Source organism: Polypterus senegalus, chromosome 2 (genome assembly GCF_016835505.1).
Source record: "Polypterus senegalus isolate Bchr_013 chromosome 2, ASM1683550v1, whole genome shotgun sequence".
NCBI classification, from domain to species: Eukaryota; Metazoa; Chordata; class Cladistia; order Polypteriformes; family Polypteridae; genus Polypterus; species Polypterus senegalus.
Genome location: NC_053155.1, coordinates 88038155 through 88061410, shown reverse-complemented (window position 1 = coordinate 88061410; position 23256 = coordinate 88038155). Strand labels below are relative to the sequence as shown.

General features: G+C 35.9%; 1 protein-coding gene across 3 annotated transcripts in view; it reads right to left on the bottom strand.

The window, feature by feature from the left end:
• Window positions 1–23256, bottom strand: part of slc36a4 (solute carrier family 36 member 4) — a 786828-nt gene that overhangs the window by 736628 nt on the left and 26944 nt on the right. For all 3 annotated transcript variants that reach the window (XR_005632559.1, XM_039744147.1, XM_039744146.1), the window contains exons 5-8: window positions 9590–9678; window positions 4875–4970; window positions 3318–3402; window positions 1046–1282 (exon numbers count right to left, since the gene is read on the bottom strand). Coding sequence is in view for 2 of the 3 variants with exons in the window: in XM_039744147.1 (XP_039600081.1) it covers window positions 1046–1282; window positions 3318–3402; window positions 4875–4970; window positions 9590–9678 (507 nt within the window). In the remaining variant the exon portion in view is untranslated. The remainder of the gene's footprint in view (window positions 1–1045; window positions 1283–3317; window positions 3403–4874; window positions 4971–9589; window positions 9679–23256) is intronic.

The window sequence follows — 23256 nt, the reverse complement described above, 5'->3', positions numbered from 1 at the left end:
TGTGAAAAAGTAAATGCTCCTTAATCAAATCAGTGCAATTAACGCAATAGTTAGAAACAGCTTATTGCAACCACGGACTAAAGGCCATGTCCTTTTCTGACAAATGAAAGCAGATGATCTTTTTAGACTTTAAATGAGAAAGAAACTTCGGCCACTTATCAACTTCACCAAATTTCTCAAAAGCTGCATAGATAGTCATCGGTCTGGAAAAATTACATTATGTTCTTAAACACTCTTAACCCAATTCAGGGTTTCTGGGGACTGAAGCTTACCAAGGCAGCATCAGGCAGGAAGCAATCTGAATTGGGCCACCAGTACAAATCACACTCATGTACACAGCCTCTCACACAAACTTGGATAATTTGGAATCACCAATGAACCTATTTATGTTTTTGTGATTAAGGAGGCAAATCAGAGTAACGAGAGGAAAATCCTCACAGAGACAGTGCCACATTCATACCTAGGAAACTAGATCAACAAGGAAGCAGCACTAACAACAGCCCATGAATGCCGCCATCACAAAAATGTATTATGATTTGTAAGTTAATTACTGGTTGAAATTAGAGAGATGTGCATTTAAGGCAGGGACCAGGAATTCTTTTCATGCAAAGGGTTCTAGAAGCATAGAAAAAAATACTAAAACGTGGAATTAAAAAAAGGCACTAAATTTCAATTTAGTTACTTTTCATATAGTGCTCTTCACTTTGAAAGAGAGCTCAGAGAGCTGGCACTAGTTTTCACTTATAATGTAATGACATAATTAATTAGGCCATAAAAATCCCTGGATAAAATGCTGGGACAATAAGCTCTAATGCTAATGATCGGTGACTTTTCTAATAACATTTTTTTTCCATTTGTTATATTCCTACAGTATGGTCTTATGTCAAGATTACATCAACCAACTAAAGTCTGTTGAAACCATTAAAATTAGACAATTGTTTGAAAATGTTTTCTAAATGAATTATTCAATTAAATTGTGAAGATGATATGGTAAACAGCAAATGTATTTGACGTTCAGATATTTCTGCCCTGCCAACAGGCTTACCTGTACTATGGAATGATAAATGATGACAAGACTGACAGCCATGGAAATATTTGCGAGAAATGATAGAATTGCCAGATGCTTAAGATCCCGAATGCAGACAAGGATGATCAAGAAAGGTAAAAAGCAAAGCATGTAAAGCCGCAAATCCACCTCCCACACTTCCAGGACTGGTGCAGCACTGTCACCGACTGGAAAGCTAGAATTTGCTGTGCTGTTTCTCAATAAGCCTTCCACAACCTAAAATCAAACAACATGTTGGTTTTAACAAAGCATAAAGAGCACAGAGTTGAATCAATTAATACTCCAAACTTTTAAGCAACATAAACATGAAAATGTGTCTTCAAATATAAACATTTGTTATTCAGTTGTATTCAGTTTACTCGATGAACTCAAGCTCAGAGTACCTATATTAATTATTTAGAATATTATAAGAGGAACAAACTAAGAAACATTTACATACTTAAACCATGTGTATTTCTTTAAATAAACTGTATTAGAGTGATCAATAAATTTTGCCTGAAATGTAGGTGAAATAATATTACCAAAAGATTGTTTCAGTTGGAAAAGTAGGATCCAACACAAACAATCCACTGAAGTGCACATTGGCATATACATCAGAAAGGTTTACAGCCATTAATTAATTTAACTGCATGACTTTATATCCTGTGGAAAAAAAACGGACACGGAACAAAAGAAAAGTTTTACACAGAAGACACCCAAACCAACACTGTCCAATTAGGCAGAAATTATTAATAGTAAAAGGTTAATTTATTATGTAAAAAGGGTAGCACCTGTTAATTTCTCCATATCCAGATCAATGCCATTAGATTGCCAAAGTGAAAAAACAAATAGTGCTTATTTCCAAAATATACATGAGTGAACATTGGTGCAATAAAGTAAAACAACCAAAAACGTAACCTCTTCCAGATAAAGGGGTTTTGATTCAGTATTTACTGGTTATTTATTTACTTACTTGTACTCATCTGCTGTGCCATAAAATTGTTCTCATATCATCCTGAACTGAGCTCTAATCCCTGGACACCTTCTTTCAATAAACAAAAGGAACGCTCACTGTAGTAAGGTACATTTAAAATCTCCTCCATGGGTCTGGTCAAGCTAACTTCGGAATTACGTTCAGCATCAGCTTGTCTTATTTTCTTATTGTATTATTTTCTGATTGTAATCACCGGACAAACCAACTACAATTGGCATATTTAACTGCTGTTGGCTTTATTAAGATACTAGCCATAGTACCTGTCAAAGACAGGTAATAGAATACCTTAAAAAGATTCACTGTCTCTTGCTCTGCATGTACTTTGAGAGTCTTTCCTCTGAACCTCTCTTCACCGGCACTTCCTCTCTCAAGCACGTTCCTTTAAACCCTGCTTTTCAGTTTCTATCACTGTTTTTGAGGCGCCTTTCTTGCCTTCTGTCCAGTTTTGTACTTTCCAACTTTGAAGGAGACTCTCTCATCGTGTGCCTTTAATCCTCCTCATGCATCTCATACTCACCCTTCCTCTTTCATCATGTCTTCAAAGACAAACTAACCCATCTAACTAAACTGACCAATCACATTGCCTGTGGGACTGGACATACACACCTTAGTGTTTTATTATACAGCACATGGTTATTATATGTGGGGTAGCTTCTTCCTTTACTTCTTTTAATTGGCGACTGGCAAGCCAGCTTTAAAGATACACTACCACCACCTACTGAACTGAAGAGTGAACAGAAGTCAGGATAGTGAACCCAATATCCACCATGCAAACCCACACAGTTAGTCACCTAACCGTTCTAAATTAAATAGCATTATATATCCCAATATGCTTCAAGTACTTCAGTATCTTACTAAAATTAATTTCAGACCTATGACCATATCCAACCAAAGTATTCATTTACTTCCTATAGTCTGCTTTCTCACCTTTTCATAAGTTTTACATTCAAATAATACATGTAAAACAGTTTCTGCAAGTTCACACCATCTGTATTTCCCTGATACATGCTTACTCTTTTTCAATAATGTTGTATTTAGACCATTATGTCCAATTCTGAATCTGATTATGATGACTTCCTCCCTTCCGGACCCCATCCCTTACACAGCGGGGCAGGTAGTTAAATCTTTGAAGGCATGTTTGCCATGCATTTTAAAATAAGCTCAACATTCATCTTTTAAAAAAATACATTGTCACTGTTCCTTTGGGCACTGAAGAAATTAAGTTAAACATTGCCATCAAGAAAATTACACATAAAAGAGAAATAATATAAGCTATACCTGTTTAACATTCTCTGCCAGGAAAACAAAATAAGCACTGCAAAACCCAAGTTGTGTTATCACCAGAAAGGAATTGACTAAATGTCTACAAAAAAGAGCATATAATTATGGTTATTACACAAGCCACACAAAATGCACACTTAAACACAGAATGGCATTTTTGGTATAAAATGAAAAAGTAAAATATTCACTTTATTGTTATTCTGAAACTGTTCTTAGATTTGGGACATGTCTTACACACTCTGCTTAAAAAGACCAAATACACATTATTGATACATGTTTCAGTTTCACAATATAACCTTTAAAGTTCCTGGTATAGAATTAAATATGAACCACACTGAAATATTTATCAGACATCTTCAGTATATTTGAGAATAATGTGCCAGCTAGCAAAGTATTTCCAAGTAGTGAAAAAAAGGCAGAAGGATGGACAAATCCTCAGATCATAAATGTTTAGATCACAATTCTCAGAAAGCTTCATAGACATTATTGCCACAGTGTTTTTGTGTATGTAATTGGGATTTTATACTGATCGATACCAAAGTCTCAATCATGTCAAAATAATTACAAAATTCTTCACACTATTCTAAATTAATTATAAATTTTTTTTAAAAACAATCCATAATTATTCATCTTTTTAAAACTCCCTTAAATTGGCTGTGGTGGATCAAGTTGTCATAGAAAAAATAAATTGCTGTATTTGTTGAATGGAATCCATCTTGTTTATTTAAATTGTTTCAAATGAGTTTGAGTTAAATAAACCTATTCTGCTGATAAAAACTATTGCATAAAGAATAAATAGTATTTGAAGAATATACTGTATAGCATAAATTAATTGAAAAAATACAATATGTATTATGTTACATTCTGAAACCCACTTAGGAAGCTGAGGGCCAAAGCCTCTACTTGCAGCACTAGGACAAGGCAAGCTCTGTGACAGTGACTGAGCCCAATCCGAGAAGACTAATGAGCAACATGGAACTTTAATACCTACACTGCTGGGCCAGAAAGTGTAATGTTTTTTCCTATGCAGTTGCAGAAGACACAGCAAAGAGCCTAACAGCAAACTGAAGAAGGCCCCATCACACCACACCATGAACAAAGGTCCATGTAGCAAAGCGCAACAGTGCATTCCAACTCAAGAAGAGTCCTCCACTTGAGCCTGGAACAAGAAAATGAAACTCCCCACAGCATCTGACATTATCCTTGAAGGCTTGGTATCATAAAGCTGTTAATCTGTGCCAAGATAAATTATAACTATAAATAGCCAGTAAATAGTCAGCCTCTTATGTGTTATATGTTTGTCTATTTAGTTTGTCTGATGTCCTGTCTTTGTTGTCGATAATATGCAACTCTTCTCTTCTGTGTATGCTTTTAATACAAATAATGCAAGTAATAATGCAATAATACATATGCATACAGTTCACATACAGACTGTATATCAATTTTTTTTAGATGTAAGATTTAAATTTGAACATTAGTCCTTAAATTTTCATCTTCAGAATTTGAAAATAAGACATGCCATTTCAGGAACTAACAGACACCAACACAACTTACCTTCCAAAAGCTCCTCCTTTCCTAAGGCACTTTAAATGGCTGTTCTCCATTGCAAGACCAACTGTGTCACTGTATCCTAAAGATTGCATCTTTAGCCTACAAGTACACAAAACGAATAAGGGCTACTAGATGTACTATAAAAATACAGAGATATATTTTTATGCTTTTGAATAACAATTTTAAATTAAATAAGCAATATTACTGAAATACCTGGCAGAAGGGTAACTGCAGATGCTGTATGTAAATATGCTTTCCAGATGCATAACTGAGCTTAGTATGCAATATGCTCAAGATTAGACAAAGGAAGTATTGCTTTTTCACCTCCTGACTCAAATCCCATTATACGTCATATGCTTTTCATGAAGACACCTGACCATAATTACATGTGGATCGTTATATAACACAAAACACTAAATAAGACAGAAACAAGGAGATAAGTCAAGGTATGATGGAGATGATAAGAACTGTTGTGGTAAAAAAAACAGGCAACCGCAAAAAGGAAAAAAGAGTGGTTTGTTACCTTATATTGTATTGAGTTGCTGTGTTTGTGACATTCACTAAATATTTACTCATAGGTCCATTCCTCTTCAACCAGCTTAGCTCAAACACAATGTACTGCAATGGTCAGAACCTTATGTTCTCACAACCTCACAAAGCAAAAATATTTGATTCTATTTATTTGATTACATCTTGCCTGAAGAAGGGGCCTGAGTTGCCTCGAAAGCTTGCATATTGTAATCTTTTTAGTTAGCCAATAAAAGGTGTCATTTTGCTTGGCTTTTCTCTACATTCATAATGGCTAACACGGTACAACACCCTAGTACTATTTAACTCTTCAGTAACACAAAATTCTTCATGATGATAGACTTAAAGGTCTTATAGAATCATCAAACTGACACCAACAGAATTGATAGGTTCAACTCCTACAGTATTTTGCATGTAAAATGAATGTGGCATAGAGAAAATTGCAAGATTGGCTAGAGAGACTGAATGGGCATGAAGTTCAATCCATCCATTTTACTCAGCTTTGAGTTACAAAGAATGCAATGTCAGAGACCTGCCCTGGATAGTGTTTCATTCTGTCTCTGGGGCCTTGAACTTCTAACACAAAATAAAGAATGGGCCTGAGTTGCCTCGAAAGCCTTGCATATTGTAATCTTTTTAGTTGTCCAATAAAAGGTGTCATTTTGCTTGATTTTTCACAACAATGTGTCACTCAGAAAATTTATTATAATGCTGTTTATAAAGTATATTGCAGGTAATAATAAAGCAAAGGTTTTTGGGATGATATGCTCAGCGACCTAGGAGGGATAAGCATTTCCACAAACATAAACTACACTATTGGACCAGTGAAAATAAATTATGTATCACATGCTTTGTGGAACATAACATAAACACCAGGCTTGTATGATATACTTTATTGGCCTAAAAGACATCCAAAGGCTAGCATTAAAACCTGCAAAGAATAAGTGTAGAATACAGGCAGAATACATCCCTGGTCCCACAGCATGTGGTATAGGGCATAAGCATTTACAAACTATAAAAACAATGTCATCTATGCAATAAAAAGCTGAACCTGTGCTAGAAGACCTTAACATCTTCTATGCTCAAATAGCCCACAGACAGTAGGACTACAGTGAGACTTGGTGACTAACTTCTCCTCACATTGGCATGCTATGAAATCTCTGATAAGACTCAGGTCTCATAAAGCTGCAGGTCCAGATTGGATCCCCTTCTGTACATTAAGAACATGTGTTGATCCGCTGGCTGGCATGCTTAACTTATTTCTAACACAGCCTACATTCATCAGCTGCTTTAAGACACGTACAGTTGTGCCAATGACACAGAAATCTAACATCACTTATCTGAATGACTGCCAGCTTGTGGCATCGATCAAGATCAATACAAAGTGGTTTGAACAGTAGATCATGCTACATATGAAATCTATAATATTTCATTTCAGACATTGATCTCAAACAAACAGATTGAAAGCCATTCACATGGTGTAAATCCTGCCTTAACAAAGGGAACACCGAAATTCCAGTGCTGCTTGTTGACTTTAATCAAGAATTTAGCACCATTATCCCTCTGAAGCTAGTCATGAACTTCAACATTGCGTTCATGGTAATCCTTATATCTATGGGTTTGGTGAATAAAAAAAACCTCTCACTCTGAAATTTGGGGCACCAAGGAATTACGTTCTCAGCTTACTTTTTGTTCTCTCAGGTGTTCTGCCAAGCATGACTCAACTTCAAGTACAAAAGTTTCTGATGATGCAACAATAGTAGGACCAACAATAACAAGAGAATCACCATTTCAGAAGTTGAATGGTGTGGAAACAATAAGCTGTTCCTGGAAGATTTGCACGTATTGGAACTGATGTGGAAAGAGATAGTAGCTTATAGTTTTTTTTTGGATGTACATCATTTATTAACCATCTCTCATTGTCACTCAACTGCACCTTTCTCATTCAAAAAGTCAAAGTGTTACAGATGAATGGAAACCAGGGAAATACACTTAAAAAATATGCAAATTTGGAAACATTAATGATGTGCCAGGAACAAGACATGCAATGCCACAATGGAGGTAAATGCTGCCCAAACTCCCTTTTTCACAATAGGGGAGAGTGTAGGTTTTAGAATTTGATTTACTTACACTACCTAGAGTCTCTCCACTCAGCTTAAGAAGACAAGTGTGCAGCTAAAGCTTTTGAAATTACACTATCTCTCAGAGAAAATGCAGCTAACTTCTTAAATTTGATTCATTGATAGTTCAATTACCTCTTATCTACAATATTATTTCAGTGTGAGCTGAATTAGTACTAACAGAAATTAAGATACAATACTCTTCTGTGGAATAGTCAGGTGTGGACCCTTAAACAGAATATGAGAAACTCTGAAACAGATTAAAACAATCAGGAAGTGCTGCCATTTAAGATTAGATTGTAGTATTTAGCAAAGTTTCCAGGTTTTCTTAATGAAATTTATTGTTATTTCAGTCTTCTCATTCTCATCTCATAATGTCTTTGATGATGCCATGCAGAGCTAGTACTAACCATTAAGTAAGTCTTCCTGCTAAGGCATTGCCAAAGTGTGCTTGTGTTAATTTATTAGGTACTAGCTGGCCCCTCTGCAGTAACTCATCGGCTGTTGGTCTAGTTGTTTAAAGCCAGAGCTGTCATCTAAGTTACCTTAAATTGTAGCTGCATTTTACCTTAAGATTAAAGGAAAGACTCTTTCATACAAAAACTTTAAAAAGTAAAACTGTCTTGAGTACTTCAGATTCCCAAATTAAGTTCTCACAACTATATTTTTTTATTTTGTCCTGTCACAAAAATTGTCTGATTGATCAATCTCTGCATGTTCTCAGATATTAGTTTATGGATAGCATACAGTACCTCTACCTCTGCCACTGGTATTAAATAAATACAGCCAACAGCCAGCTCTTTTCATTGCGAAACATACTCAGTTGTCACAAATACATGGTCAAAAACAAAGAAGCAACAATAATTGGAACCACAATCAGAAAACATGAAGCTGGGGGTCTGGAATTACAATAATTTCAATCAACAAATACAACTATATGAGCACATTATACTTAAACAGTTTGTTTTATTAACAGGACTTAAATTTGTGGGTGGCACAGTGGCGCAGTGATAATGCTGCTGCCTCACAGTAAGGTGACCAGAGCTTGTGTCCCAGGTCCACTCTACATGGACTTTGTATGTTTTCCACATGTCTGTGTTGGTTCCCTCTGGGTGCTCCTGTTTTCTCCCACTGTCCGAAGACATGCAGGTTAGGTGAACTAGTGATGCTAAATTTGCCCTAGTATATGATTGGTGTGTGCTTTGATCAGGATTTGTTCCTGCCTTGTGCTTTGTTTTAGCTGTGATAGGCTCCAGGCCCCCAACCTCACAACCAATTTCTGGATTAAGCAGGTTAGATAATTACATGACATGACTTAAATATGTGTGCTGTGGGTGCCAGTGGTATAGCTGGACCTGCATGTGGTAGAAGTATGAACTGTAAAACAGCAGGATCTGCTGAGTGAGTTTTGTGAGTGGAAAGGCAATTGATTATCACCCCCATGACGTTTTAAAAACTTATAATAAGGTTCAGTATGGTGTGTCTTAATAGGTTTATTTTGTCATTCCTGTCGCGTGTAAAAAGTGTCTGTATGTGCTAATCAACATGTGACACATTACCACTTTTTGGGCTATGATCAGTGAGGATAGGACACTTTTGTCATATTTATAATATGCTATTTACAGAAATAAGTGTGGTTAAGGCAGAACTAGCATTTAAAACAAGAAAAGACTGCAAAGCCAATGTAAATACTTAAGATGTCAGAACAGGTCAGGTTCAGGAGCATGCACTTATACAGAACATTGCCACACCCACCACACGATGAAACACCTCAGGGTCCCTGTTGACAGACATTTGGTCCACTCCCACCCTCTAGAAATCAACACAGTGTCATAACACAGTAATATTAAGAAATCTGCACAAAACTACAAAATCACTGTTTTACATAGAAAATTTATCCAACCATCCAAAGTGAATCAAACTAATTCCAGACATTCATAACTTTAATCACAAGATATGAAGCATCCTGGACAGGGCACCAATACAGCTAATTTCAACAACCTTAATTTATCTAGCAAGATATTAGTAAAGACTGGCTAACTTTCTACAGAGTAAAATGAGTGCACTCACCTTTCAGAAAGATGATGGCTGCACTGCACCAAGATATGCATGCAGTGTACTGCTACTGCTCCCATTACAATGAGGCTCACCGGACCCACCTGAAATTAACATCAAGATGAACTGGGCTCATTAAAAACATTGGCTACCATTTTATAATTTTTTTTCAGCAATAGTAAATGATATGCAGTATATTCATTATTTTATAGACTGCACCTCTTCTGGTCATGAATACACAGTTGAAAGATTTCTCAGTGACATGTTGTATCTGATCACTTTTAAATGCCTCTTGAGTTGTAATTCATGTGTTTAGATAAAAATGAGAGGACAGAGTTTAAAAGTGCCAAGGGAGAGAAGTGTGCAGGATGAGAGAAACAGCAGAGTTTCATTTCGCATTCAACTTTACAATTGCAACACTGAATACAAATATTTTTAGGGGGATCAAATAGAAGCAGTGAAGAATCTATACACTTTTATTGTTTTTAATGCATATTTTGTGTGTTTTATCGGTTTAAAGAATATACAGTACAGGCCAAAAGTTTGGACACACCTCCTCATTCAATGTGTCTTCTTTATTTTCATGACCATTTACATTGGTAGATTCTCATTGAAGGCATCAAAACTATAAATGAACACATGTGGAGTTATGTACTTAAAAAAAGGTGAAATAACTGAAAACATATTTTATATTCTAGTTTCTTCAAAATAGCCACCCTTTGCTCTGATTACTGCTTTGCACACTCTTGGCATTCTCTCAATGAGCTTCAACAGGTAGTCACCTGAAATGGTTTTCACTTCACAGGTGTGCCTTTGTCAGGGTTATTTAGTGGAATTTCTTGCTTTATCAATGGGGTTGGACCAGCAGTTGTGTTGTGCAGAAGTCAGGTTAGTTGGACGATCATTTATTTTTCAACAGGACAATGACCCCAAACACACCTCCAGGCTGTGTAAGGGCTATTTGACCAAGAAGGAGAGTGATGGAGTGCTGTAAATGGTCATGAAAATAAAGAAAACACATTGAATGAGGAGGTGTGTCCAAACTTTTGGCCTGTACTGTATAACATTAGATTATTACTTTGTCCATTGTTACAGGGATGCACTGAATCATGGAAGTACTGCTTTGTCAGCCTGTAGCACAGCATGTAGTGTATGTGAATTAAGTGCCTACTAAAGATATATTTGGTGAGGGGGCAGCAAACATCTACTTTGCCTCACATGGCATTATTTAAAGTGGTGACCCTGGCTCAGAATAATACTGACACAAGAGCATAAAAGGTGAAAATTGTGTAATAGTGCATAAGGTCTTCTATCTTAACCATTTAATCTGAAAGAAAGCCCCATACGGTAGAAATAAAACAGAGTGCTAAACACTGCTATCTTTCAATTTTAAAGTCCTTCAAAGTTTGCACATTCTTCATAGGATGTCTCTATGTACTCCATTTTCCTTCTACCTCCCAAACAAGTGCATTTCATGTTAATTTGTGACTTAACTGGGCAGGCTTGAGTCAGTGGGTGCATTTAAGTGTTAGTGAATAAGCTCTTATAATACCATGGCACTCTATACCTAGTTGGCTACTACTGCCTTATGACCTATGCTGCTGAGATAATCACTGTCTTCCATGATTCTGAATGAGATATGGCGAGTTTTGAAATGAATGAATGAGGCGATGCTTTTGCTTGGTTAAGTACAGCACCAGCTATACTTCTTGGCAGTGTGCCATTTCCCATTTATTGCAGTTGTTGTACTCGGTTTTGAACCTCTCTCTTTCATCCCTTTTATGTCTTAGTAAGTACAGTATTGTGAATATTTTTGTTTTTTTATGTCTGTTGTTTGTCTGCAAACTTCCTGCAGTGAAATAATAGAAATAAACAAACTGTTTCTTGTAGAGTCGATAGCAAAACTCAAGACAACAACAACAACATTTATTTATATAGCACATTTTCACACAAAAAATGTAGCTCAAAGTGCTTTACATAATAAAGAATAGAAGAATAAAAGATACAGTAAGAAAATAAAATAAGTCAACATTAATTAACATAGAATAAGAGTAAGGTCCGATGGCCAGGGTGGACAGAAAAAAAAAAAAAACTCCAGACGGCGGGAGAAAAAGAAAAATAAAATCTGTAGGGATTCCAGACCATGAGACCGCCCAGTCCCCTCTGGGCATTCTACCTAACATAAATGAAACAGTCCTCTTTGGATTTAGGGTTCTCACGGGAGGACTTAATGATGATGGTCTTAATGACTTCTGGTTTTAAGTCCATCAATGTTGGAACATCATGATGCTTTGACACATCTCTGTTTCATTCAGTGTGGACTGTGTCAATTAATTCTTCCATCTTCTGTGACACGACTTAAACTTAAATGTCACTTCTGAGTTGTAGTCAGTACTTTTCTGTATTATTTTCAAAATACTGCCATAGGGTAACTCTTTGCTTTCTATCTTGGATGTGGAAGTCCTTTGTGGTGACATCCATTACCTTAATGCAGTTATCCTTCCAATGACGTTCTTACAAAAAGTTTAAAATGCTGCTGTTACAGCTTTTATTCACTCCTAATGACACAACTGTAATACATTTGCTTCCTGTCTGTTACATCTGGCTTATCACCTAAATAGCTGTTTATCAGATTTTTAAAGCACATTTATGCCGTTTATGTCTTTCCCAAGCCTTAATAATAAATGTGTATCGGCTTTGTCAAGAACTTTTTTTTACCTAAGACTGTATTAGAAGATCTAGTGCTCCTAATGTATGGCAAGCAGAATTAACAATTAGAGATACTGAATCTCTAGATGCATTTTAAGATATCTTAAAGTGACATCCTTGTCACTCGGAGATATCTTGAAGTGTAATTTAAGATTTTTTGAAATAAGCTCCCATATCTTTTGAGATATCTCACATACATTTTGAGATATATTAAACTGATTGTTTGTACTTTTTGAAATATCTGAAGAGCAATCCAAGTTATATGAAAATGGCTTCCTTTTAAAATTCCCTGTGTTTTACAGGTAACTGGGACTCACTGTCTTTTTTTCAGATATCTTGACATGAACAATGCATTAGATTAAGATATTTAAAAAATCAAATATCTGACAATGGTCTGGATGTTATTTTATGATATCTGCAAATTTAATTAAGATATCTGAAAATGCATTTCAGGTATCTTTACATTGATTCGCGTGTTTTAGATACCCAGAATTCTTTCTTATATCCTACAACGTGTCAAATCTCTATATGAGATATCTTAAAAAGTACATTTTAGGATCTCTTTAAAAAGATATCTGAAAATCACTTTATGATATGTGAAATACAACTTGAGGTCCTCAATCAGTTTCCAGATATTCCAAAATACAGTAACTTCTTGTTCATTTTCAGATATATGAAATACATTTCAAGATATTTTAAAATAACTTCCTGCACATTTCAAGATATCATAAAATCACTAATTAAAAGCCTTAGAAATATCTTAAAATAGACAAGAACTCCTATACATTCACTGGAATTGATTTTGAGATATCTGGAAATTAATTTCAAATTTCTTAAAATGATCTCAAGCTGAATTATCATTTAAAGATATCTTCAAATTAGGTGGTGCTTTATGCTGCTTCAAGGTTGATGATGATATGATAATATTTTGTTATTAATTTCTTTATCGGTGGTCCTAATCCTCTAAGAGCCACATCCTGAAAGTTAAAAATGACAAATTTTAAACATAAGCAATTGAGTAAATATTTTAGACTATTTCAGTGGTTATGAATATGTTTTGATCATTTACTGACAATCTAAACCTGTATGGGCCTCCATCAGAGGGTGAACAAATTACAAATGTCTATTACCAGAGAATACTTAAACTTTAAACATTTAAATTTCAGTACACATTTTAATATTTCAACCTTGTTTTATCTTATTCTCTATGTGTTTTAACAAATCTTCATTTATATCTGTACAAGCTGTGTATTAAGTAATTAGTATAATCTACACTTGCATTTTAACTGAGAATTGTTCACAGTGCTCTGCACCTCCACTCACTGAAGAGCACTATGTAAAAAATAAGTTGTGCTGTGTTGTATTGTATTGTATTTAACCGAACTATTCTTGTACAGTCATATGAAAACGTTTGGGAACCCCTCTCAGCCTGCATAATAATTTACTCTACTCTCAACAAACAAGATAACAGCAGTATGTCTTTCATTTCCAAGGAACATCTGAGTACTGGGGTGTTTTCCGAACAAAGATTTTTAGTGAAGCAGTATTTAGTTGTATGAAATTAAACCAAATTTGAAAACTGGCTGTGCAAAAATGTGGGTCCCCTTGTAATTTTGCTGATTTTAATGCATGTAACTGCTCAATACTGATTACTTGCAACACCAAATTGGTTGGATTAGTTCGTCAAGCCTTGAACTTCATAGACCAGTGTGTCCAATCATGAGAAAAGGTATTTAAGGTGGTCAGTTGCAAGTTGTGCTTCCCTTTGACTCTCCTCTGAAGAGTGACAGCATCCTCAAAGCAACTGTCCAAAGATCTGAAAACTAAGACTGTTCACTATCATGGTTTAGGGGAAGGTTACAAAAGGCTAAATCAGAGGTTTAAACTGTCAGTTTAAACTGTAAGGAATGTAATCAGGAAATGGAAGGCCACAGGCACAGTTGCTGTTAAACCCAGGTCTGGCAGGCCAAGAAAAATACAGGAGTGGCATATGTGCAGAACTGTAAGAATGGTTACAGACAACCCACAGATCACCCCCAAAGACCTGCAAGAACATCTTTCTGCAGATGGTGTATCTGTACATCGTTCTACAATTCAGAGCAATTTGCACAAAGAACATCTGTATGGCAGGGTGATGAGAAAGAAACCCATTCTGCACTCACGCCACAAACAGAGTCACTTTTTGTATGCAAATGCTCATTTAGACAAGCCTGATTAATTTTGGAACAAAGTGCTTTGGCTGATGAGGCAAAAATTGAGTTATTTGGTTATAACAAAAAGTGCTTTGCATGGTGGAAGAAGAACATTGCATTCCAAGAAAAACGCCTGCTACCTACTGTAAAATTTGGTGAAAGTTCCTTCATGCTGTGTGGCTAGTTCAGGGACTGGGGCCCTTGTTAAAGTCAAGGGTCGGATGAATTCAACCCAATATCAACACATTCTTCAGGATAATCTTCAAGCATCAGTCACAAAATTGAAGTTACGCAGGGGTTGGATATTCCCACAAGACAATGACCCAAAACACAGTTCGAAATCTACAAAGGCATTCATGCAGAGGGAGAAGTACAATGTTCTGGAATGGCTGTCATAGTCTCCTGACTTGAATATCATCGAAAATCTATGGGATGATTTGAAGCAAGCTGTCCATGCTCGGCAGCCATCAAATTGAACTGAACTGGAGAGATTTTGTATGGAAGAATGGTCAAAAATATCTCCATCCAGACACTCAACAAAGGCTATAGGAGGTGTCCAGAGGCTGTTACATTTGCAAAAGGAGGCTCAACTAAGTATTGGTGTAATATCTCTGTTGGGGTGTCCAAATTTATGCACCAGTCTAAATTTGTTATGATGCATATTGCATATTTTCATAAGTCACTGCTGAAATATTACTGTTTCCATAAGGCATGTCATCTATTAAAAGGAAGTTTCTACTTTGAAAGCTCAGCCAATGATAAACAAAAATCCAAATAATTTAGAGGGGTTCCCAAACTTTTTCATATGACTGTATATGAACTTTCTTCTCATGAAGTAAACATTATATTTCTTATGAACACCCCAAATTAGGGTTATAACGTTTTTTTCAGTTGGGACACAGGCAGGATAAAGTGACATGGTCAAGGTCACACAATGGGTCAATGATGGAGAACAAATCAGCAACTTTGGGGATGAAAAGTCAGACAGACAGATAGACAGATAGATACTATACCATGGTCTGAACACAAGCCAGAATTACTAAAAAGGAACAAAATTTAAAAAGAAAAAAAACTTCTGCTTTGGCAGTCACAGTGAAGCATTGTGCAGGCATATTGCAGTTGGTATAAAGGTGCCCTAGTTGCCTATCTGGATTCTTTTCTGCTGAATAATTCATTGGCTGAAAGTCCTCAGTGTTAGTGTCTTAGAGAAAGGATGTGCAGCATTGTTCATAACGGAACTCAGTTTTGTTTTAGTACTCTCTTTTGCTACTACCTCATATGGTGGGCCTCTCTTGCAGTGATGTTACTAGCCTAGCACACCACATTGTAGAAGATCACAGTCAACATAGAAATATAGAAGATGTGAAAGATGTCACTTCCCACATTAAAGAAATGCAGTCTACTAAGAAAAAATAGCCTGCTTTGTCCTTTCTTATATAGTTCATCTGTGCTTTGACATCAATCCAACCTGTCATCAATGGACCCTAAAGTACTTTTAAGAGGGGACCACCTCTACATCCACTTCCTGAATAGTGACCAGCCATACAGGCTCTTTGGTGAGGTAAAAGTCAAAAATCCATTCCTTGGTTTTGCTGCTGTTAAGTTGCAGACAATTCTTTCTACACCAAGAAAAAAAGTTCTTAAATTTATTTCAGTTTAATCAAGTTAAAATTAAAATTTTAAATGTTTATATTTTTTATTTTTTAAAAAGAAATATTTATATAGTTTAATTAAATTTTATTTAGTCAGATTTAAATTTAAAGTTAATTTATATTTAGAGATCTCTACAATACATTCTAAGATATCTCAGATGCATTTTAAGAGGTCTAAAATACATTCTAAGATATCTCAAAATAACTTAATCTCGCTAAGAGCAGGAAGTTATTTTGACATAGTATTCTGAAAGGCATTTAAAGTGGCATCCTGTCCATTTTCGGGTATTTCAAGGGATCTGAATATGTATTTCAAATACTGTATATAGAACTGCATTGAGGATTTCTGAAAGTAATATTCAGATATCTTGAAAAGTCCATTACTATTTATCTGAAATGCATTATAAGATATCTCAAAATAACTTCCTGCTTATTTCCAAATTTATCTAGTTCATTTCAAGACATCTCAGAATAGACAGGAAATATACAGTAGGTAGTTTTGGTTGAAGTCATTTTGAGATATCTAATTATATTTCACACATCTTAAAATGCCTACAGACTTATTTTAAAACTACGGGGTTCACCCCATGCTCGCTTCTCTCGCCAACCCAGGGCCTGCGCTATGCACCAGCCACTTTGCATCTCTGCCACTCATATTGTGAAGAGGGGGGGCTGAACGCACCCCAAAGAGACACGGGTTGCTCCTCTGAAACCCCCTCTTAAATGGTGATACAATGGGAAACAAATTACGTTTTTTGTTTGATCAGCTGCTGAATTGCTGAGCTGCTGCTGCTGCTGCTGCTGTGCCATATGATCTGCATCTCGCACGGCGCTTTAAACATTTAAAAGCCTGTACAGCAGCTGTCCTACTCTTTATCTTTTATTTCCAGCCCAGGGTGTGGTTAAATCTCTTGGCATAAAGTCTCATCTCGCGGGACGTGAGTTTTTGAAATGTTTTAGTTTAGAATTTAAAAAACGGAATTTACAGAAGCCAGAAATAACCAATCTCTTCCTCAAACCTTTTGCCAAGCACTAATCACCGTTTTTCCACAACAAAATAAGGACTTATTACAATGTGCATCATACAGACCAATTTCACTTCTGAATAACGATGTTAAAATACTCTCTAAAATCATAGATAGAAGGATGGAGAAAGTGCTCCCCTAGGTAATATCACAAGACCAAACTGGATTTATTAGGGGCCGACACTTATCTTCAAATCTTCGACGCCTGTTTAATGTAATATACTCACCAACTAAATCAAACACCCCAGAAATATTATTATCATTGGATGCAGAAAAAGCATTTGACATGATTGAATGGAAATACCTTTTTACTACACTGGAGAAGTATGGGTTTGGCCCGAACATCTGTGCACGGATCAAATTACTGTATACTAACCCAGAAGCTTCAGTTTGCATCAACAACATTTGCTCAGACTACTTTAAACTAGAACGTGGTACTAGACAAGGATGCCCCTTGTCACCACTGTTGTTTGCAATTGCCATTGAACCACTGGCAATACATTGTCAAAATACTGATCAGATAAAGGGGATTAGCAGAGAAGGACTGGAACAGAAAATCTCATTATATGCAGATGATATGGTACTGTATATATCAGACCCAGAAAATTCTGTGCCTGCAGTCCTATCAGCACTCACATAATTTCAAAAGATCTCTGGCCTCAAAATTAATCTGAATAAAAGTGTACTCTTTCCAGTGAATTCTCAAGCATATAATATTAGATTAGATACTCTACCTTTTATCATTGCAGAACAGTTTAAATACCTAGGGGTAAACATCACAAGTAAACATAAAGCTCTTTATAATCCCTACAGATTTTATTTTTTATTTTTTCTCCAGCCGTCTGGAGTTTTTTTGTTTTTCTGTGCCCCCTGGCCATTGAACCTTACTCTTATTCGATGTTAATTAATGTTGATTTATTTTGTTTTATAATTTTGTCTTTCATTTTTCTATTCTTTAATATGTAAAGCACTTTGAGCTACTGTTTGTATGAAAATGTGCTATATAAATAAATGTTGTTGTTGTTATCAGCAAAATTTCGCCGTCTACATGGAAAAAATCAAGCAAGACTTGCACAGATGGTCAACCCTTCATCTCACACTAGCTGGAAGAATTAACACTGTTAAGATGAATATTCTTCCTAAGCTCCTTTTTTATTTCAAAACATTCCAATATACATTAATAAATCATTCTTTAAGCAATTAGATTCAGCAATAACCTCATTTATTTGGAATTCAAAACATCCACGCATTCAAAGAGCAACCCTACAAAGACAAAAGGCAGAAGGCGGCATTGACTCTATCTAACTTCCAGTTTTATTACTGGGCAGCAAAAATACAGGTGATAAGAACCTGGACACAAATAGAAGAACATACTCAGGCTTGGTCCGCAATAGAAGTAAAATCCTGCAGTACTTCTTTGTATTCCTTGCTCTGTGCTCCAATAAATACACGTTATCGGCAATACAATAATAACCCAATTGTGCTCCATTCATTTAGAGAATGTAGAAAGCATTTTAAGACGGAGAAGCTTCTATCTGTGGCACCTCTGCAAGAGAACCACCTCTTTCAACCTTCGCAAACATATGCAGTTTTTAATATCTGGAAAAAATTTGGAATTAACTTGCTTAGAGATCTTTATATAGACATCTTTGCATCCTATGAACAATTACATTCCAAATTTAACATTCCAACTACACATTTCTTTCACTATCTTCAAATCAGGAACTTTGTTAAACAGAAACTCCCAAGATTTTCCTCATCTTGCACCCACATCCATGCTGGAAAAAAATATTGCTCAATCTCAAGGACTTAGACACCATCTCTACAATATATAAAATCATTTTTCAATCCCTCCCTTTCAATGATCCAAGAGGTCACTGGGAAAAAGATCTCTCGATTAATATATCAGAAAAGGAGTGGAAAGTAGCAATGCAGAGAATTCACTCGAGCTCCATATGCGCAAAGCATACAATTATACAACAAAATTATATATCGAGCACATCTGTCTTGACTAAAACTCTCCAAAATGTTTCCTGGGCATGATCCAACCTGCGAACGCTTCAAACTAGTTCCAGCCTCACTGGGTCACATGTTCTGGGCCTGCACCAAATTAACATCATTCTGGATGAAAATTTTTAATTATCTTCCAGACAGCCTTGGACTCACAATCCCTCTTAACCCATTAACAGCTGTGTTTGGGGTTCTTCCAGATGGGCTTAAAGTGGAGAAGGACAAACAAACTGTGATTGCATTCACTACACTTTTGGCACGCAGACTTATCCTGATAAACTGGAAGAACCCAAACTCTCCTCTTTTAAGTCAGTGGGAAACTGATGTGTTATACTATTTGAAATTGGAAAAAATCAAATACTCAGTTAGAGGATCCGTACAGAATTTTTTCAAAACATGGCGGGATCAAATCAGTAATATTTTAAAATAATCTCATAAAGCACAGAGAATCTATTAATTTAGGTATGTTTACAGGTCGGTCTTAAATTTCATGCTGTTTGGCTTGCTCTCTCTCTTAGGGGGTGGGGATCAATTTGTTCTTAACTCAAATTTTCGTTATGTAAAACTTGATCGATTTGTATGGAATGCAATAAAATTAATAAAAAAAATAAATAAATGAAAAACGGAATAAGAATCTGAAAATCTAACAACATCACATTAAAGTTCGATAAATTCTGAAAAGATTGATACCAAACATATATATGTAGGTTTTAAAATAAGCCTGATTTAAAATGTGACAAAAAACGTGACATAAAATCTTCACATAAAATCGTTGCACATATATAGAGAGTAGATATCTCAAAATGCTGATGAATATATTTCAAGACATCTTGAATTGCATTTATAATACTGCTTCTCATAATGAACTCAGATTATCTTCAAGATATCTTGAAATCCATTTAAGACAGCTTAAAACATATGTAAGATATCTTGAAATAGACACATTTTCAAAAATCTGCAATTAATTTTAAGATCTCTTAAATGCATTTTGAAATATGTTTAAATGTTAATTTGGCTGGTCATATAAAATGCATACAAGGTCTGAGATATCTGAAAAAGCACCAGATGTTAATTTGAGATATATAAAAATCTATTTTAGATATGTTGAAATGCATATGAAATATCTCATATCGGATGACAAATATCTTAAAATGAAAAATAACTTATTTTGTTATCTCTTGAAATGAGTTTCAGATATTAGAAAACATGAAATTAATTTTAAACAGTCTGAAATTTGTTTTCAAATATCTCCAAATGTTAAAATTGTGATAGGTTAGATGAGGCTTTTCTTCCACTGAGGCACCAAGGCTGAGATGCACTAGTCCACTACTATCTTACATTTAAGATATTGTTTGATAGATCATTTATTGCCACTTTGCTAATTGCTTAATAAAGCATTTAAAGGCAATGTTCACAGTATTACTATGCTTGCTACAACAACATACTAAGTTAGGATTTTACCATTTCCAAACTAATGTTTGGCAAATATGTGGTTTAGCTACCAGCCAGAGGATGTATTTAATAGACACGTGCTTCAATTTATATCCAGTGTATTGAATTTGGAAGGTAAATACATCTTGGAGTAAGTAGTTCAATTGTTTGTACCAAGAATTAGAAGCCAAAAACCTAAACTCTGATATCAATTTCAGAACAAATAACACAGAATAAATTGTACAAATGTGCTGAAATGTCTGTTCCTGCGTTTCTGCTATATTCTCAAGCACCCAATGCTATATTAATATATACAGAGTAAAAGCCACTCAAAACACCATGGGTACTTTAATTATACAATCCACTTTAGAATGATTAAACCATTATGAAGGAATTAAACAAAAGAACCTTTGTCACTTGAATTCAGTAATGATTCACGTACTATTGTATTAGAACCAATATCCTCGTAAAGCTGACAAAAAAAATTATGCAATAATACTTGACTATTGTGTCATTTTGGGAATTTGTTTGATTTAAATGTAATAATACTGTAGGTGTAACACCCACTTGCGTTCTGTGTTTATAACGGATCAAATTTCATATTAAAACCTGTAGGATTTCAATTTCACTTGATTTTAATCATATTGTACCCTTTGTTACTTTTTTAAAAATCAAGAACAAGTTTTATGTTGTTTTTGTTAATTCAGTTCCACACCCACTTAATCCAATTTTAGGGCTGTTTTAATAGCTAGAAAGACTACAAAAATGTATTATTTTAAAATGTATAATGTTATCATCTGCTGGTCAGTACCAATTTGCTCTGTAATAGAATATCACCCAACCCAAGGTTGTTCCCAGCTTTGCACCCAATGCTGATGGAAGAGGCTTTGGTCCCCGACAGTGCTATCTGCAGATAACTAATTTCACAAAATAGATGGATGGATATTTGTTTGGTACTGTGTGTTGTGAAAATTTTAACTGTGAAATGTGAAAGTTTGTTTGGTTAATGGAAAATAAATAACAATATACTGTATCAGAAAAGACCATAATAAGGCAATATTTTAATATGTGTTTTTATTATTAAACTTTGGTATAGATTCTTCAGATTCATTGTTTTTTTGCTGTCTTGTCAAGGTTTTTATTGTAGACTGGGCATGGTTAAGGGATAGGAATGCTAGAAGTGGTAGCGTGGTTTTTAATAAAATACATACATATTGTGTCATGTGCATGGGAGATAGCTTAAGGGCTCTGGTGATGGTAATTACCCTCCAAACCACGAGTTGGTGCTGTGGTCTAATGCCTTCTCTCGTCCTCCCTCGCAAAAATGGAAAACTAACAGCCATTCCATCGCAGATGTTACCTTCGTTGTCTGTACTCCTGGACCCAGTGACTTCCTGTTGAGCGACTAAATAAACCTGGGAAATGGCCATTTTGTTTTCAGTTCTGTTCTGAACTCATACCTGGAAAGATGTTGCCACAAATGATTGTGTGCTACATTATTGTGCATTCTTTCAAATTATATAGGATCACCAAAGTGTAGTCCTTTCACTTTGTGGTATATATATATACAGTGCATCCGGAAAGTATTCACAGCGCATCACTTTTTCCTCATTTTGTTCCAAAATTGATTAAATTCATTTTTTTTCTCAGAATTCTACACACAACACCTCATAATGACAACGTGAAAAAAGTTTACTTGAGGTTTTTGCAGATTTATTAAAAATAAAAAAATTGAGAAAGCACATGTACATAAGTATTCACAACCTTTGCCATGAAGCTCAAAATTGAGCTCAGGTGCATCCGGTTTCCCCTGATCATCCTTGAGATGTTTCTGCAGCTTAATTGGAGTCCACCTGTGGTAAATTCAGTTGACTGGACATGATTTGGAAAGGCACACACCTGTCTATATAAGGTCCCACAGCTGACAGTTCATGTCAGAGCACAAACCAAGCATGAAGTCTAAGGAACTGTCTGAAGACCTCCGAGACAGGATTGTCTCGAGGCACAAATCTGGGGAACGTTACAGAAAAATTTCTGCTGCTTTGAAGGTCCCAATGAGCACAGTGGCCTCCATCATCCGTAAGTGGAAGAAATTCAAAACCACCAGAACTCTTCCTAGAGCTGGCCGGCCATCTAAACTGAGCGATCAGGGGAGAAGGGCCTTAGTCAGGGAGGTGACTAAGAACCCGATAGACACTCTGTCAGAGCTCCAGAGGTCCTCTGTGGAGAGAGGAGAACCTTCTAGAACGACAACCGTCTCTGCAGCAATCCACCAATCAGGCCTGTATGGTAGAGTGGCCAGACGGAAGCCACTCCTTAGTAAAAGGCACATGGCAGCCCGCCAGGAGTTTGCCAAAAGGCACCTGAAGGACTCTCAGACCATGAGAAACAAAATTCTCTGGTCTGATGAGACAAAGATTGAACTGTTTGGTGTGAATGCCAGGCGTCACGTTTGAAGGAAACCAGGCACCGCTCATCACTAGGCCAATACCATCCTTACAGTGAAGCATGGTGGTGGCAGCATCAAGCTGTGGGGATGTTTTTCAGCAACAGGAACGGGGAGACTAGTCAGGATAAAGGGAAAGATGACTGCAGCAATGTACAGAGACATCCTGGATGAAAACCTGCTCCAGAGTGCTCTTGATCTCAGACTGGGGCGACGG